The sequence below is a fragment of the Mustela nigripes genome, chromosome 14 (genome assembly GCF_022355385.1).
Source record: "Mustela nigripes isolate SB6536 chromosome 14, MUSNIG.SB6536, whole genome shotgun sequence".
NCBI lineage: Eukaryota > Metazoa > Chordata > Mammalia > Carnivora > Mustelidae > Mustela > Mustela nigripes.
This window is the reverse complement of record NC_081570.1, coordinates 15304776-15322761: the sequence shown is the minus strand read 5'-3', so window position 1 is coordinate 15322761 and position 17986 is coordinate 15304776. Positions and strand designations below refer to the sequence as shown.

The 17986-nt window shown below is 56.1% G+C and overlaps 1 protein-coding gene across 7 annotated transcripts in view; it reads right to left on the bottom strand.

Annotated features, from left to right (window-relative positions):
* Positions 1–12020: 12020 nt before the first annotated feature.
* Positions 12021–17986, bottom strand: part of ALPL (alkaline phosphatase, biomineralization associated) — a 56480-nt gene continuing 50514 nt past the window's right edge. For all 7 annotated transcript variants that reach the window (XM_059376555.1, XM_059376553.1, XM_059376552.1 and 4 more), the window contains 4 exons: positions 16343–16477; positions 14267–14458; positions 13695–13814; positions 12021–13025 (listed from right to left, as the gene is read on the bottom strand). In XM_059376555.1, coding sequence (XP_059232538.1) covers positions 12760–13025; positions 13695–13814; positions 14267–14458; positions 16343–16477 — 713 coding nt within the window. In that variant the 3' untranslated portion in view covers positions 12021–12759. The remainder of the gene's footprint in view (positions 13026–13694; positions 13815–14266; positions 14459–16342; positions 16478–17986) is intronic.

Here is a 17986-nt window from a genome sequence, read left to right as displayed (position 1 = left end):
GCAGGCTCCCCACTGAGCAGAGAGCCTGATGTGGGGCTCGATCCCCGAACCCTAGGACCATGACCTGAGCCGAAGGCAGAGGCTTAACCCACTGAGCCACCCAGGCACCCCTGAAGACTATTTATTTACTTAGCATTCATGAACGGGGGTAGAGAGGCAGAGGGTAAGGGGAGAGAGAATCTTTTTTTTTTTTTTTTTTAAGATTTCATTTATTTATTTGACAGACAGATCACAAGTAGACAGGCAGGCTGAGAGAGAGAGGAGGAATCAGGCTCCCTGCTGAGCAGAAAGCCTGCTGTGGGGCTCAATCCCAGGACCCCGGGATCATGGCCCGAGCTGAAGGCAGAAACTTTAACCCACAGAGCCACCCAGGTGCCCCGAGAGAGAGAATCTTAAGCAGATTCTGCACTGAGCACAGAGCCCGACCTGGGGCTCCATCTCACGACCCTGAGATCATGACCTGAGCCGAAATCAAGAGGTGGAGGTGGGCGTTCAGCTGACTGGGCCACCCAGGGGCCCTGCAAATAGTTCTGAGTGATGGGAAGGTGACAGGGTAAAGATGAGGCCAGAACCATGTGGCCTTGAATGCCAGACCAAGGGGCCAGGGGTCTATGCTCAGGGCAGCGGGGAGCCATGGTGGATTTGAAACCAGATTGCCATAGAAGCTGGGCTTGCTGCTGGACTGGGCAATGTCAGGAAGGGAAGAGAGTGTCGAGAAAGCCGTTGTTGGGGACAGTGGGCAGGCCTGGAAGGACTGGGGGGCATGAGCGTCTGGCTGAAGGGCCTGATGGGATGGGGCTGAGGCGGGGGAGTCCAACCCTGCTACTGGGTGGGGGGGTCCCCTCTGAAGTAGGAGGGCAGGATGAAGAGTAGCTTGGGGTGGCACATGCCTTGGCCTTCCTGACAGCTTTGTGGCCTCTCCTCTGCCTGCCACAACCCCCACGCCCTCCCCAGGACAGTGGTGAGTGCACACCTCCCCCTTCCAAGGGGCTGCCATGTTTTTCCTGACAGTGGCGCTAGGATGTCTGGGGCCACCCAGGGGCTGTGACTCACAACCAATCCCTAACCCCGCCCGCCCAGTTTGGCTCTAGGCTGCCCTGGGCTCCATGGGTCCCCTACAAACCCCTGCACAGCCTCACCCCAGTCCCGTAGCCTGAAGCCTCCCTGTCACCTTCCGTCCTCCCCTCGGTCTCTTGCCTGGCCTCCTCCCACGCCACCATGGAAGGGCTGGGGTTAGGCAGCCGCAGTTCAGCACCAAGGTCAAGAGCTGGGTGCCTTTACCTCCTCTCTCTGTGACTCGGGGGACATGATTTTGGCTCTCTGGGCCTCAGTTTCCTCATCCGCGCAGTGAGAGTGCTGATAGTTCTGACTTGGGTACCCTGACAGGCGGATTCAGGGGTGCAGCCCCAGCACGGGGTGTGCTCTATAAACAGTGAATGTGTTGCGGGTGGGGGGGTGAGTTGTCATTAACGGGGACCAATACAGCAGCCCCATAGGAGGGTGTGGGGTCGGCTTTCTGTGCGGATGATGGAGTAGCCCGTGCCGGCCCGACGCCGATGTCCAGACCTTGGGGACGTGTGATCGCCAGTTGCTCCCAGAGCCTCAGCTCCCTGGGCTTTGCCGGGACTGACAGTCCTTTCAGAAGGGGGCTCGGATACCCTCACCTGTGTGCTTCCCCACGCACCCCGCATGCGCTCTGCTCCGCTCCGCGGCTGGGCCGGAGCCCTGGAGTCTGTCATGGCAGATGTGGGACCTACCTTTGCCGGCCCAGCCTGCACCAGGCCCGCTCTGTGGCCAGGGCAGACCTCTGGGCTGAGTTTCGGGCTCGGCCCCAACCCATCCCCACCTCCCCGGCCTCCAAGGTGGGGCCAAGGGAGGCTGGCCTCCAGGATCAAAGTGTCCGATGGTTTCTCTTGGGCCCACGCCAGCTCCTGGCTCGCTCTGGGTTCTGAGGTGGGGAGGGCGTGCCAGGACACTGACCCCAGGCTGGAATTAGGGCTTGGGTGGGGGGCCCCAGGCTCCGGGAAGCCGGGGACTCTACTTAGAAATAACTCCAGCGGTGGAAATGGCAGCCAGGGGTGTCTCCAGACGCAGGAGGCAAGAGGCCTCCTGTAGAGGGGCTTGGGAGCCTGGCTGACCCGACACCCGTCTCCCCTGCCTCAGAGCTGGTACCTGTCTCTCCAGGTTGCAGGTTCACCACCTTTAAAAGGAGGACAAAGCCTTACCTATTGCTGTGAGGGGGCTGTCATGGCTTCTGAGGTGCCTGGCCTGAGACCCGTGCCCACTAGGAGGGGTCCTCCCCCATCCCATACAGCTGGGGTGTGCACCGTCATCCATGGCTAACCCTGGGTGACTTGGCCAAAGAAACGGCCGCAGGCCCAGGCCCGCCCCGTGCCAGGGGACCGGACCTGGATGTTCTCTACTGCTTAGGCCACAGGGGGTACTTAGCCAGGGACCCTGGAATGTAGAGGTCCCTCCCTCTCTCCCTGTACCCGCCCTGCCCAGGGGACAGTCAGGGACGGAGCCTCCTGAAATAAGCAGATCTGGTTAGGGAGGCTAATTTTAAAAGCCACTCTGGCTGCCCCATAGGCCCTTCTGGGAAGCCATGAATGTCCCTGTGTTGCCCCTGGGAACCAGGGTGAGGGCCGAGCAGCAGGGGCCGGGGCTGGACTCCTCGCCCTGACTGTTAGGGCGGGAGACCCCCAGCTGCCTCTCAGGGCCTTCCCATCCAGAACCCAGAGTCCCAAGGCCAATGTTGGGGCTTAGGGGCCCAGCCTCTACCCCAATCCCCTCAGGGAGAACCCTGGAATCTTTAGATCTCTCTCTCCCTGCCACTGACACTTGAGGTCCCTCTTTGCAGGAGTGGCTCTGTCCCCCTCTTTCTGCCCATCACGAAGGCGGTCAGACAGCATTCCTGACAGACCATAGTTTGGAGCGTGCACACCAGGGGGGACTGGGTGCCCACCTGGGAACCAGGGGCCTGTTGGGGAGGACAGCGGTTCTGGAGGCGGACAGGAGCTATAACGGGGCAGGCAGGGGCCATGTCGAGGCACGACATGGGCCATCTGGACAGGCCAGGTGCCAACAGAAGGAATGAGCTCCAGGGGTAGCGTTGCCAGATTTAGCAAGTAGAAACACAGAGCCCAGTTAAACTTGAATTTCAGATAAACAAGAAATAATTTTTAGTTTAAGTATACCTCATGCAATATTTGGGACATACTTATACTAAAAAATCATTCCTTGTTTATTTGAAATTCAAGTTTAACTGGGCATCCTATATTTTATCTGGCAGCCCTAACCTTGGGAGGTTCCAGGAGTGAGCCGAGAGGTTTCTCGGGAATGGCAGGTTTTATAGCCTGTGGGAGTCCCAGGCTTGGCGGGGGGCATAGCACAACCATGCCCTGTCTCATGGCAGGGGCACACCTCCTGCCCACAGAGAGATTTCAGTTTTCTGGTGGTAGGGACCGTCCTTGGGAGCCTGGGGGCAGGGGGCCGTGACCCTGACACCAGCACCACACAGGGAACCACAGGGATAGAAGGGAGGGTCTGTGTATGTTCCCCGCTGAGCCGCAGGGTCTAATCCAGGGCCTGGCACCTAGTAGGAGCTTCATAACAATTTGCTGAATGAATGAAGTATCTTCCCCACCTCCGTGGGGATGGGCACGCTTAGCCAGCAGGGGGCTCCAGCAGCCTACCGCGCAAGCTCCGTGGAGCTAACTGGTGTGTGCAGAGCTCCCCCATCCTGGGGGCTCCCCAAAGTGAGCTGCAGGAAAAGCGTGAAGGCCGAGCATCGGAGCATCCGGAGAGAGGAGGTCAGTTTTCTCTATGGCTCCCCTGCCCCAGACTCCACACTCACCTGGAGTTCAGCCTGGGCAGGAGGGCCGTGGGAGGTGGGGACTAGGGCGGAAGGACCTCCGGCTGACAGCATGGGGGGGTTGCTTGGGACGAAAGTGGAGGGGCAGACCACAGAGGTGTTCTCAGGGTTCCTTCGCGGGGGCACTCAGACAGCCGGGGGAATTCCTGGGACCCAGGTAGCTGGGGACCCTCGTTTCTGGAGAGCTGAAATCGGCCTTTTCCTGTAGGTTATTAATCTCAGGGGACTCCCTGGAGGGAATGACTATGCCCTCTCACACCTCCCCAAGAACAGAGTCCTTACATAGCCTTTTCATCCCTCATTCATTCATTCATTCATTCATTCCTCACTCACCCACTGTCAACCATTTGCTGAGGTGACCTCGCTTGGGGACTTGGGCTAAAGGACCATAGCAAATTGTCTGGGCTTAACAGGAGCGCACCTGTTCTAATGCCCACACTGTCCCTGGCTCCCTGTGCAGTCCTGGGCAAGAGACTGAGGACTTGGGCTTTGCCATCCCTGCCGTGGGGATGGGGCCCCCAGCCCTCCGCTGGAGTAGCTGAAGGTGGAAGATGGTGCCTGCCCACAAAGGGGGCTGCGGTGGCGGGGACACCTCCTGATGAGTGTTGTTCATGGCCAGTGTCACGCTCAGGTTTCATCATCTCAGCCCTCGTGCCTCCTTCTCGGGGAATGTCATCTCTTTCAAGGTGCCTCTGGCCTCCAGATGCAGCAATGAATCTTTCGGGGAAAAGCAAAAGGGACAGTGCTTGGAGCGGCCATCGGAAGGCAGGGCTTGGGCTCGGCCCCCTCTAACCTGCAGTGTGTGCTGGAGCTTGTCTCTTCCTGCCTCGGATCTCAGTTTCCCCAGTTGTACAACGAGGGGTTGGGGCTGGACATCCTCCATGCCCTGGAAGGGGCCTTTCTGTGTGTCATCCTGTTAGTAACGGTTTAGCTCCGAGCCTATAATCACATCTGCCCTGGGAAGAACTAACACAGCGTTTCTTTAAATTGGGCTCTAATTGCGGCTTTTAGTGGAGTCAGATGCTCCCCATCCCCCAGCTGGTCTGAATCAGGGAGGTTGTCCCGACCTGCCCTGCCAGGCCCAGGAATCCCCTGGGATTGTTCTAGCTGTCATGGCGCCGGTGACAGGTCAGGCGCTGGGGTTTCCCAAGAGTCTACTGTGTGTCAGGCCCCCCAAGCCAGGCACTTTCCATCTGGAGGATGACCCAGGAGGACTTCGGGCCATCTCACTACATCCGTGGGAGGTAGGGGCCACTGAACCACTTTTCAGAGAGGAAACTGAGGCACAGAGAAGTGTAGTCACTTACCCAAGGCTGCTCATCTAGGAAGACGCACGGGTCAGATTTGAACCCAGATCTGTTTGATTCCAGGGCGTTGCACTCAGTCTGAAGCTGAGGAGCCACACCCCATCCCCAGCTCGGTCAAACCCCCCTCCTGGGGGGCTCTGCGGGAGCAGCAAGCGTCGCCCAAGCCCCCGGTCGCAGCTTTTTCTGTCCACATGTGACCACAGCCATTCTGCTTCTTCCCCACTGGTTGCGCCTGGAGAACAGGGTGTTGGTGGACGTGGCCAGAGGCAGCTCTGTGGGGCTCGGGTGGGGCAGGGGCCTGTGGTTTCCCTGTTTGTTCTGGAGATCCCAGCCGCTTCCCTGAGGAGACAGCTAGCGGTTCCCAGGCCGCAGCCCCTCGGGTGGAGCCAGACCGCGGCTGGCCAGCCCGGGAGCCCTGCCCGCCAGCCCCACTGGGCTCTGCCAGGCCCTGGCGCTGGGTGGTCTGGGCGGGGGCCAGAGGGGCTCGATCCGGGCTGTGGGACAGGAGCCGGGACTGGGGCCAGGCTCAAGGCTGCCCTGCCAGGGACCTGGAGGGGTCCTGAAGGCTGGGGATGGCTGGATGAGGGATAGTAGAGGCAGGCGTGGGGTCAACACTACCTTGTGGGGAGCCCAGGAGGGAAGGCCCCAGACTCCGGTTCCATCCGAGGGCCCAAGAGAAACATTCTCCCCCTCCAGGATTGTCTCTATTGGGTGGTTTCAACCCAACCATTGAGTTGGTTGAGACAGGAGCCTAACTCAGAGGCCGGTGGAAAAGTCAGGGTGGCAGGCAGAAGACCTAGATCCTGGCTCTGTGCTCCTCTGGACCTCAGTCTCCATCTGTACAATGGGAAGGGGACAGGAATCCATGCATGTCGAGAGCTCATCTGCCTGGGTAGGTAGTCGCTGTGGGGTGGGTAGCCCAGGCTGGAAGTTTCTCAGTTGTTCCCAAATTCATTTCCAGAAGCTTCCAACAACACCTCCTCCCTGCCCAACACACACTTTGGACGAAACCCAGAGATGAACACCTGTCGGAGTGGAAACGGCTCCTGCAGGTTTTGGAGTCTGACAGACCCCAGTTCAAATCCTGGCCACTGGCTGGCTGTGATCTTGAATGCACCATATTGTCTCTGTGCCCTGCAGCTTTAAATGCCACCCCAGCCCCCCTTCTGTCTCCAGTGGAGTTCCTCCACTGAACCCCAGACTATTCCTTCCTAACTACCTATGGGCACGTCCGCCTCCATGTCCAATGGACATCTCTAAGCTAACATGATCCAAACCACATCTGTATTTTCTTTCCAGATCTGCTCCCCATATCCATAAATGGCACTCCACCCAGGTGCTCAGGCCAAAAATTCAGGGGGCATCCCTGGTTCCGCTATTTCCTCTGCTCCCCACAGTGAGCCCATCAGCAAGCCCCGCTGGCTTCGACTCCCAAACATGCCTGGGATCCAGCTGCTTCCCGCCACCACTACACTGGGCTGGTCCAAGCCACCAGCACCTCCACCCCCAGCGACAAAAAGGCCTCCAGACTGCCCTCCAGCATTGGCTCCTGGCGTCCCTGGGTCTTCCTCTGCACGGCTGCCAGAGCGATCTCTCCAAAGCATCAGTCAGACCACGTCTCCCTCGGTGTCTAACCCGTTTTATTGCGTGACCTTCACCTTGATGTCTCATTCTCTCTGGGCCATGTTCCTCTCTGGCCTCCAGCCCTGAGCTTTGTCTGGGGGACAGTGGCAAGAGGCCTGTGTCCCAGGAGATCCCTCAGGCATGGCAGACAAAGGGCCCCCGAAGAGCCAAAACCGGCCATGAAAGTGGATGTCGGGACAGTAGCGTCCTTGGGGCACAGCCTCTCTACTGTCATTGTTCCCCAACCAGGTATGACCTGAGTGGGCAGGAAGCTAATTCCAGGGCCCTCAGCCAGCATGTGCAAGCCCGGGCTGACCCTGGAGACCCTGGAGCCGCCCACCATGGCCTGGGCGGGGAGGAGGCAGGGGCTCTGCAGGAGGCCTCTGGGCATGACAAGGACACAAACCTCATAGGACAGGACCTCTGCCGGGGACGTCCTCCCCACACACCTTTGCATTACATTCCTGACCCCCCCTTGCTGCTCCTTACCCCACCGAAAGGAGCTATCAGGATGATTAAAGCCCACTCTGGAGCCACAGTGCTTGGCCTCACGCCCTCCTGCATCCCCTCTTGGTGGTGCGGGCTTTGCGTAAGTCACCAGTTCCCCTCTGCTTCTGTGTCTTCATCTGGAAACGGGGGACAGACACAGTAGTGGGGAAGATAAGGGGGTTCAGGGCCTGTGAGGTACTGGGAACCGTGACTGGCACTCTGGGGGACACCATAGGAATGTTGGCAAGTGTGCCCACCACTCGGCTTCCAGTGATCCTCGGCCTGTGTTCTAATGGGTAGAAGGGACAGGTGGCCCGGGCTGGTGGTGGACCCCAACCCGGCCTGCCTCTCCACTTGGCTGATGGGGCCCGTGTCTACCCCATCCTGAGGCCGGCGCCCACAGCAAAGGACAGCAAAGGAGTCAGAAGAGGGCCTGGAACCACGCAGGGGCAGCAGCACCAGGAAGCCCCAGGAAGCCACCCAGACACTCCAGAAACTCGGGAGCCCAAATCCCCTTCTGAGAACTTAATCCCCCCAGCCCCCCCCCACCCCCACCCCCAGATCAGCTGGTGCTAGATCTTGCTGGGAGGTCTTGGGTTAGCCACCAGGGCTAATTATAAACTCCACTGGCGTAGGGCTCTTACTACCCCCATCTGACGGCTTCTGTGGCTGGTGGGGCCTGGGTTGTTTGCCTTGGAGAGATTAGCACCCAGAGGCCAGGGAGGGGACATGGGCTGGGAGCCACGCAGACCTAGGTGCAACTTGCAGCTGTCCCTTTCAAGCCGCGGGCCCCGAGCAGGTCACTGTGCTCTGCCAATCCTCTCCCTTCTCATCTGCAAAATGGGGATAATGCCTGCCTCACAGGATGGTGGGGGCAGTATATGTGACAAGATGGCAACTTCATGGCCAAGTCCCGGGTGCTTAGATGGGTGTGTGGCATGTTCTGGGTATGATTCTCCCTCCTTCCCTCCATCTCAGAGCAAACCATTTGCTGATGACCTATTCATTCGTGTGCCGGTCTAGCTTCCTCCTTGACAGGAGCGGGACTCTCAGGCCTGTATTTGGGGTTTGTTCCCCGTCCCCATCTCCTGGGCCCCAGTTTCTTCTGCCTGGTCTGCTCTAGCACTTTCCTTGGGCAGCCAAGATGATCTTTCAAAAATGAGGCTCACTCCCCAACTCCCCAGGTGCTCGGTCCACCTGCAGCTCCTTGGAACGGCATCTGAGAACTTCCTGCCCATCTGTCCCCATGGTGTCCTCCAAAGTCCCCTCTGTATCCTCATGTCCAGCCTCAGAACTCCTTGACCTGTCAAGCCCCAGCTCACTGGTTGCTTTCTCTGCCTCTGGACCTGCCCCACTCTGCCCCGCACTGGTCAGTTGCCCCCTCCCTGCCCCGCGGCTTCCAGCTTCCTCGCACTGGGATGGCTTCTGGCAATCTGTGTCTTGAGACAGGAGCTTTCCAAGGATGGAGAGGCTTGCCTACTCCCAGAGTAAAGCAGGGGCCATGAGCTCAGTCTCCACCGGGACCAGAGAGGTAGCACTGTCTTAAGGGTTTTAGTGTAAGAGTACCAAGAGTTCTGGGGACTGTGGCAAATGGGAGAGCCGTACCCTGGACGGGCAGCCGTCTTTTGGCTCCAATCAGCCATTACCTTGCAGAAAGGTGGAGCAGTACCAGCCAGATCTCCCCCCCCCCCCCCCCTTTTTTCCTCCAAAAAAGCCGGAGAGACTTCATGTCCCAGCCTCTTGTGCAGCTAGTTGGGGTCACGTGACTAGTTCTCGCCAATGGATGAGAGTGGAAGCTATGTGTGTCACTTCCAGGAAGAAGTGGTTAAAAAGGGTCCCTACGCCCCTCCACCCCCCCATCGATGTGCTGCACACAGGACTTCAGTAGTTCTGGTGAGAAAAAGCATCCAGGACTCGGAGGAGGGCAGAGCCACAAGATGGAAAGAGCCTGGGTCCCTCTCACCTGACCGGATGCACCATCACACGTTTGAGATAGAAATAAACTCTTCACTGTGTTACATTCCGGATTTATCTTTAACAGGAGAAGGGTTATGTGGATGAATAGAGGTGGATTTTACAGCCCCTCTCTGTTCTTTCTTCCTGAGAAAGCATCTGAGAGCCCTGGAAACCCGTGCTGAAGGAGGAGGATGCTCACTCTTAGCTTCTGATGGGGGCTGGTGGGCAGGGCTGGGACCACTGCCTCTGCCCTCTGACATGGATTAGTTACAGTAAAGGTGACAAGTGACCTGAGAGTGTGGGGGCCCAGCTTCGGTGATGGTGTCCGAGGGCATGGGGTGCCCGAGCACCACGGATTCACCTGGAAGCCCATAGGGCAGACTCAGGATGGGAGGGAGCCCCTGCTCCTCAAGGGAGCTAATACTCATTACATGCTCGACTGAGCACCCTCCATTCAGGTGTAGCAAAGTTGAAGAACTTGACCTCGTTCATGGAGACGGGCTCCTCCATCTCTGACTCCTGGCCCCTGCTTTCCAACCTCACAATATCCCAATGTTTCACAGATGCTATTGGTGCCCTGTTGGCATCCTCTGAGCATTTAGTGTTTCAGTACATTGCGGGGTGGGGGTTCTCTGAGCTCTTCAAGGGCAAGTTGGAAGTGTCAGGGTGTTCCCTTTCCAGGAAGCAGCACTTAGCCAATGAGGGAGGAATTGGGGAATAAATGCCCCAGCTCCCTCGCCCGGTGGTGGAAGGATTGAGGTGCATCCTCTGCTGGGTCTCCCAGTGGCTGTGGGGTGGGCTTGAGCCCTGGTTGCCCTTGATGGCAAACTGCTTCGTAACTTACCTTTTATCAGCTTCCTTCCCTTCCCTGTCCCATTTCCCGACCTTCTGGGCTCCTTTTACAAACCACCTGCACGCAAATCTCAGAGTCTGCCCTTGGAGAACCCAACCCAAGACACAAAGTACGGTTTACACCTTGGCACATGGAAGTTGATTTCAGGTGGTGCTGGTGAACTTTTAAAATCTGACTCCTCACCTGTGCATTTAGACAAGTTTTAGGAAAGAGTAGTAGCAATAGGACAAAAATAGGGAAGGTGGTATGAGCGGTCTCTTTGCCCTGGTGAGAATGTGAGCACGTGGTTTAAATTTTCCGAGCCAGTTTTGGAGTGGCTGTGTCCCCCTTTATGCCAGGACTGCCGGGAAGTTCAGAGAGAAACCTGCTTGATTGTATTTTCTCCCTCAAGGAGGGCCCTCTTCCGACGTGGTCTCTCAGCCTTCCGAGCTCAATAACTTGACCGGCAGTGTGTTGAGTCACCTGGACTGGCTGCATCAGAACCGTATTGGCAAGTGGTTGGAAATGTATTATAAACAAATGAAGGATGTCTTGAGTTTTGGAGCTTTGGAATGGAATGTACCTGGACTCCAATCCCAGCCTCGCAACCTGGGGAACCTTGAGCAATCACACCAACTCTTAGACCCTCAGTCTCATCTACAAATGTGGATGACGGGGGCCTACTTCCTAGCGAGGGTCGGATTAACCAACTCCATATAAAGCACCAAGCATAGAGCTTGGCAGATGGTAATTGACAGGAATGGTTACGATGATTACCATTATAGGTAATCATTCTGTCCAGCTAATTATAGGGACTGTCATTGCAGTAAGGCAAGGAGCCAACCTGGGGACCCTGAATACGCCATGTCAGTTGCAACCCTGAGTCTAGTACCCAGGCCTGATAATTAGGAATGGAAAAGAGATCACAATCGCCAAGCCAGGCTGAAGCTCTGTGAAGGTCTGTGTGCTTTGCTGCATAATTCGTAAGACTTGCCACAGTGCCTGGCATCAGCTCAATGCAGTTGGCGCTTGACCAGGAGTGGGAGGGATGCCAACTTCCTGCAGTCAGAAATCCATGTGTAATTTCTGACTCCCCCCTCCAAAATGAACTACAAACAGCCTTACTGATAATATAAGCACTCAGTTAACACATATTTTATATGTTATATGTAGTATAGACTGTATTCTTACAATAAAGTCGGCTACAGGAATGAAAATGTTATTAGAAATCGTAAGGAAAGGGGCGCCTGGGTGACTCAGTGGGTTAAAGCCTCTGCCTTCCTCTCGGGTCATGATCCAGGGTCCTGGGATCGAGCCCCGCATTGGGCTCTCTGCTCAGCAGGTAGCCTGCTTCTCCTCTCTCTCTGCCTGCCTCTCTGCCTACTTGTGATCTCTTGTCTGTCAAATAAATAAAATCTTAAAAAAAAAAAAAAAAGAAATCATAAGGAAAATACAGTTTACAGAACTCTATTTATCCAAAAAAATCTGCAAGTAGACCCACGCAATTCAAACCTGTGTTGTTCAAGGGTGAACTGGATTTGTTGAATGAGTGAATGAATGAATGAACAAATAGCTCCGCTGAGCCAGGCCATGTGGCTCTGTCTGTAGGCATTGTGGCAAGGGTGTCCCAGGCCCCTTGGAGGCCTTCTTGCTGTGGATTTCAGGGCCCAGAGGCATTCTTCTTGGATTTTCACAGCAACCCAGGACTGGGCTATCTCCCATTTTATTGTTAAGGAAACAGAGACACAGAGATATAGAGCCATTTGCCCAAAGTCACACAGGTACGGAGTGGTGAAGCCCCAGGTCGGCAGGCAGCCCCTTCCTCCCGGCCCAACGCCACCCGCACTCCTGGGCCCGGAGTCCAGTCCTCTCCCAAAGAAACAAGCTTGTTTCTCTCTCTTCCTCACTGACCACAAAGACTCAGTTCTGTCCTCAGAAATATTTGGAAAGTTTTATTTAAATGTTTTGTGTTCCCTTTTAACCGACACCAAAAAGAGAAAAAAAAAGATTTTTTTTTTTTTTTTTTTTGGCCTTTCCAAACAGGAGTGTCCCTTCAGAGAGGAGTGGGCATGTGTGTTAAGAGCTGAGAAATGTCTGCCTGTCCCGGCTGCTCTTCCCGGCCCAGGAAGCCCTGGGGTCGGATGGCCAGTCCCAGCTCACCTCCCGGGAGTCCCCGGCAGCCCCGGGATGAGTGAGCAAACCCCCATCCTGGGGAGAAGAATCGGGTCTCCCAGGCAGGGAGGGACATGAGCCCAATGAGACCTGGTGGTTCCAAGAGGGGAGGGGAGTGGGAAGGTCAGATCCGGAATGTTCCATGGAAGCTCCAGGACCTCCAGGTCTGGAAAGGTGTGTTTGCTAGAAAAATAAGATGCTTTGAGAATTTCTGCAGTCAGCCTTCTCTGCCTGCCCAGAGAAACCTACTCTGTGGGCCCACGAGGCAGCAGGAAGGGAGTAGAGGCCGGAGGCCAGGAACTTGTCTGGCTCCAGTGGAGGATTCCAGAGGGGAGCGAGGCTGGGCAGCAGACTTTGGTTTCCTGGGTCCTCTTTCTGGCAGCTGTCGAGGCTGTGAAGGCCCCTCTACCTGGCCCTTGAGGGGCAGGCTTCCAGATGGTGGGCCGTGCTGAGAGGGGGAGGCTGGCCATCTGTCATAGGCTGGTGGGTGCCTGGGCCCTGGGCCCTCAGAACAGGATGCCCAAGGGGAGCAGGGCCAGCAGGAGGAGGAGGGGCCCTGGAGAAGGGCCACCAGCTGAGCTGGCAGAGGCACAGTGGTCCTGGTTGGCACCGATGCAGGCCGCGTAACCCATCACATGGGGAATGTAGTTCTGCTCGTGGACGCCATGCAGCAGGTGCGCCATGGGACCCTTGGCGAAGACCGCGACGTCCTCCCCACCATGGGTCTCATAGCGCAGGGGCACAGCAGACTGCGCCTGGTAGTTGTTGTGAGCTGTGGGCCAGAAGAAACACTTGCTGAGAGCCTGCCAGGGGGCTGGGCTCTGCTGTGGCTTTTCCCTGCCCTTCCATGCTGGCTCGAGTGCTCTCCTTCTATAGAGGACACGAGGCTCGGTGCAGGGACATCACTTTGTGCAAGGGCTGTGGGATTTGGGGCAGAGTCTGTTCTGACACAGAAGCCTCCCCTCGACGCCCAGAAGAGAACAATCCAGCTCCTCTGGGCTGTTTAGTGAACCCAGGAGAGCCTCTCACTGGGCTTGCTGAGAGCGGCACAGTGAGACCCCCAAGGACGACTGCGGCCACCGTGAGCAAATGAACATTCAACCATACGGAACTAGAGGAGCACATGGAGAAGGCTCAGCTCCGGGGAATTACAGCCACAGTGGAAATGGCAGTATAACAGCAAAAGGCGCTGGGAGCCACGTTAAGCCCTTCAGACAACCCTGGGAGGCAAAACTCTTTCACGGAAGAAAGGGAAGCTGGGAAAGGTAAAACTGCACGCCCAAGGTCACACAGCTACTCCACGGTGGATGGGGAGTTGACCTGAGATTGTTTTGATCCAAGTCCTGGCTATTTGGAGCCTTCCCCAACCTTGGCCACGAGCCTCCAGTATACCCAGACCCATCCCCACAGGGTGCCCTGCCCTGGATTTGGGCAATCTCACCGTAGTCCACCATGGAGACGTTCTCGCGCTCGCCACCTACCACCTTGTAGCCAGGCCCATTGCCATATAGGATGGAGGTGAAGGGCTTCTTATCCGTGTCACTCACCATGGGGGCCAGACCTGCGCAGGAAGGCATTGGCCCAGGGATCTTGGAGCACCAAGACTACAGCTTGGCGATCCCTAGATTCCCTGTGAAGAACCTTGAACCACTCCATGAAGCCACTTTCCCAACCTGATTGATTTCCCACCAACTACCCCTCCGTTTTCATGGTGCCCACGTTCCTCCTGATGGCGGTCCATTCCCCCCAAGGCCATGTAGCCATCCTCCCTCATTCTTCTATCCACCCATCACCCAGGTAGCCATGCAGCCCCCCACCGGAGCACTCACTTTACTCTGTCCCCTCATCCTGTAACGGCTCCCGGCCCCCAACACTACCTTCTCTTCCGTACTCCATTCTCACAGTCCCACCTGGGACAGGCCTGGAGCTTGCTGCCTCTCCCATCCTACTCCGGCTCCCCGATAGGCACCCCGCGGGAGTGGCCAGTGCCCACCCCAAGCAAGACTCACTTACCAAAGATAGAGTTGCCACGGGGGGTGTACCCCCCAAAGGTGAAGACGTGGGAGTGGTCCGCAGTGACGACGGTCAGCGTGTCTTCCACGGAGGTCAGGATGCCTGCCTTCCCGATTGCCCGGTCCATCTCCACCGTCTCGTGCAGTGCCAGCTTGGCCTTGCCCTCATGATGCCCGTGGTCAATCCTGCCCCCTTGAGACACCAAGGCAAAGGCCTTGGGTGAGGGGGAGAGCTGCACCCCCAGGTCCTGTCACATGACCGCCAGAGGAACCATTCTTTGATGGGGAATGGCCACATGCCAAGTACCATGTTGGACACATCATGCCGCCGTGCAACCTTTACAGCGGCTCGGTGGGGACGGGTTGTGGACCAAGGGTCCATGCATGGAGAGCGCAAAGCCAGGGTTTAGAGCAGATCCACGTGACTGAAAAGCTGGTGCTCTGTCCAGCACCCCTCACGGCCCTCAGAACAGCTTCTCCAACTCCTCAAAGGAGTCGGAGACCTCTGACAGGTGGAAATGGAACAAGCATGCTTTAAGGGCCTACTGAGTGCCAGGCATAACAAGCTGGTGTTTAGTTTCCCCTTCATAACAATCCTAGGCACAAATGGGTACAAAATCAGCCCCATTTACAGATGGGGCAACTGAGGCCTTAGGTGCAGAAGTGACGTGCCCAAGGTGGGATGACTGGGATTTGAACTTGGGTGTTACTCTCATTCTCCATACCTGGGCAGTACCCACGGCAGGCCTGCATAAAGGCCTCTAAAAAGTCTGTGCCACCTCTCTCCTAGGTGGGTGCAAGAGGCCTGGCTTTGCGCCTGGCTTCAAAGTCATGGCCAAGGGCTGCATGACCTGAGGCGACTCCTTCTCGTCTCTAAGAGGAGGACACTGCCTGAGTGGACACTCCCACTTCTTAGGGTCCTGAGCCCGGTGTCCTCCCTTCCCATTGGCCTGAGCCTCACCACGCTGGCCTTGCAGGCTGGCAGGGTGGGTCCTTCCTTTGTTGTGGTTCTGGGAGCAGTCACAAAGAGGACTGCTCCCAGGGGAGCCCGTGTTCACCACCACTGGTTCCTGGCTGGGTCCTTGGCGTCAGAGGGCTGTTCAGGCCAGGCCGAGACCGCCATGCTTGAGTGGGAACCCCGGGGTTTGGCAAGAAAGCTGCCAAGCCAGGCGGCCGGCTGCTGGCCTCTGGAAGGCAGAGGGGCCGGAGTGTGTATATGTGTGGTGAGTGTGTATGTGCAAGTGTGTGTGTGTGTGTGTACAGGGAGAGTTCAGTGAGGCAACATCTGGAACCATGGGAGACAATGGCTGTTAGAACTCTGAAGATTCTGGAAACTTTATCACTTCCTCACACTTCCTATTGTTATTGACTTGGCTATTGTGTAATCATAATAATGGTAATAATAGAAACACCGAAAGATTTATTTTCTGCTGGACTCTGTTCCAAGTACTTTATGCCTCTGAATGCAATGGATGTTAATAATCTAAGACCATTTTTTTTCCTCATTTTACAGAAATGTACAGGCAGAGGTCATACAGCACCAGCAAAGAACCAAAGCCCGACTCTAGGGCCTCCCTGCATGCTGGGAAACCCCGTAAACATTAGCATACAACACTGCCAACTCCTAAAGGGACAGACTCTCCCAGTCTGGGGGATCTGGGACATCCCAGGGTCATGAATCTGACCTTGGCCTCACAAGAACATAGTAACAGCAGATGACTGCCATCCAGCTGAGAGCTCCCTCAGACTGATAGGTATCTGACGTGGAGGACCTTGGACCTGTCTTTTGGGAGGAGGGAAGCTCAGGGAGGGACCCCCAAAAGGAAGGCTTCCACCTCTTCTTCTGGGAAGCCTTCCTGGACTAGTTGGCCTGACAGGTGATCCTCGTGCCTAAAGGAGAACAGCTTGTTGGGCTGGGAGTTTCAACACCATGCATAACCCATCTTCCCCAAAAGGAATTTAGCCTTCTCCCCAGAAGTGGATGGTTGTCTTTGAGAGTCGGAGCACCCCATCCCCGGACCGAAGGCCATATACCCAGAATCTCCCGGGGAAGTGGCCCTGCAGCCTGGGGCCCTACCTTCCACCAGCAAGAAGAAGCCTTTGGGGTTCTTCTTCAGAATCTTGATGGCTATCTCCACCATCTCCGAGAGTGACGGGTCAGTCACATTGTTCCTATTCAGCTCGTACTGCAAGTCCCCCGGCTCAAAGAGACCTAAGGAAGATGTAGACGGTGAGGTTTTCCTGTGACCCTGCAAGGGGGGCCCTCCCCCACAAGGAGCCTGGGCTGTCTCAGGGAACACAGGTTCCCCACACACAACTTGGGGTTAGAACAAGCCAGGAAGAAGCTGCCCACAGGTGGGTCCAGACGGCTTCGTTTCCCCTTCACAACCATACTATGGTGAGAGGATCACCACATGCATTTTTCAGAGGAGACTGGTAAGGGGATCGCTATGTCCATTTTACAGAGGAGACTGAGGCACGGGTGCTCAGTAGCTTGGTATCTTCAGCAGCTAAGTGGGTGATCCAGGACTTAAAATCCATCAGTGTAGTCCCAGGTATGAAGGGCCCCAGACACGGCACCACAACCCCCCCAGGCAGAAGACCATGGACTCAACGGGGCAGCTTGGGTGTGTACTTACATGTCACGAATAGGTCAGGCTTGAAAGCCATAGTGCCCGGTACAGGGAAGTAGCAGAAGCGGCACCAGCCTCCAAGATGGCGCCCAATAATCCCTGCCTTCTGAATTTACACCCTAGTGTGGCCCCTCCTACAGTAAGACTATCCTATGTACCCAATAGAACACCACAGAAATGATGCTATGTGACTTTCATGCCATGACATAAAATATTATGGCTTTAGCTCTGAAACAAGCCACCATGTTGTAAGGACACCCCACCAACTCTACAGAGATCTCCATGTGGTGAGGACCTGAGGCTTCCTGACAATAGCCTGCACCCACTTGCTAGCCATGGGAGGAAGCCATTTTGGAATCCCCAGCCCCAGTCAAGCCTTTGGATGACGGCAACCTCATGGGAGACCCAGCTAAGCCGCTGGAAATTCCTGACCCCAAGAAACTGTGTAGTCATAAATGCTTACTTTTGTTATGTTTTTTTACTTATTTTTCATTTTTCGTTTACTCTTCTTTTAAACTGTTTGTGGAGATAATTTGTTTGGAGATAACAAGTAACTTACACAAGGCATTGGCTCTTGTGTGCTCATAACAATCCTGAGGTCATTTGCCTCACCTTACAGAACAGTCATCATTCCTACTTTACAGAAGAGAAAACTGAGGCGCAGAGAGGAGAAATCACTTGCCCAAGGTTGCACAGTTTATATGCAGTTGGATCTGCATATAAGTGAGGTGGGATCTGCATATAAGTGGGGTACAGTGGGATCTGAACCCAGCACTCAGACTCTAAGGTCCATGAGGGGGCCCGTTGTGGTACATGGGAACTTACACAGCTCTCCACAGCCTGCGTGTGGCATAGGGTGTTTGTCGCATGACCCAGGCAAGCGGTGTGTGTGTGTGTGTGTCTGGGGGATCTTCCAAGGTGCCCAGCTTTGAACTCATAACCTCACACCCAGGACCTAGAGGCTGTGCCCCTTGGGAAAGATTTGCAGATTTTGCCACCACTCGCTGGGCACAACAGCCAGGTGGGGCAGGGGACCAGGTGTTGGCATGGCGGGGCGCAGGGCCTCATTCCACCAAGCCAGGGCCCCT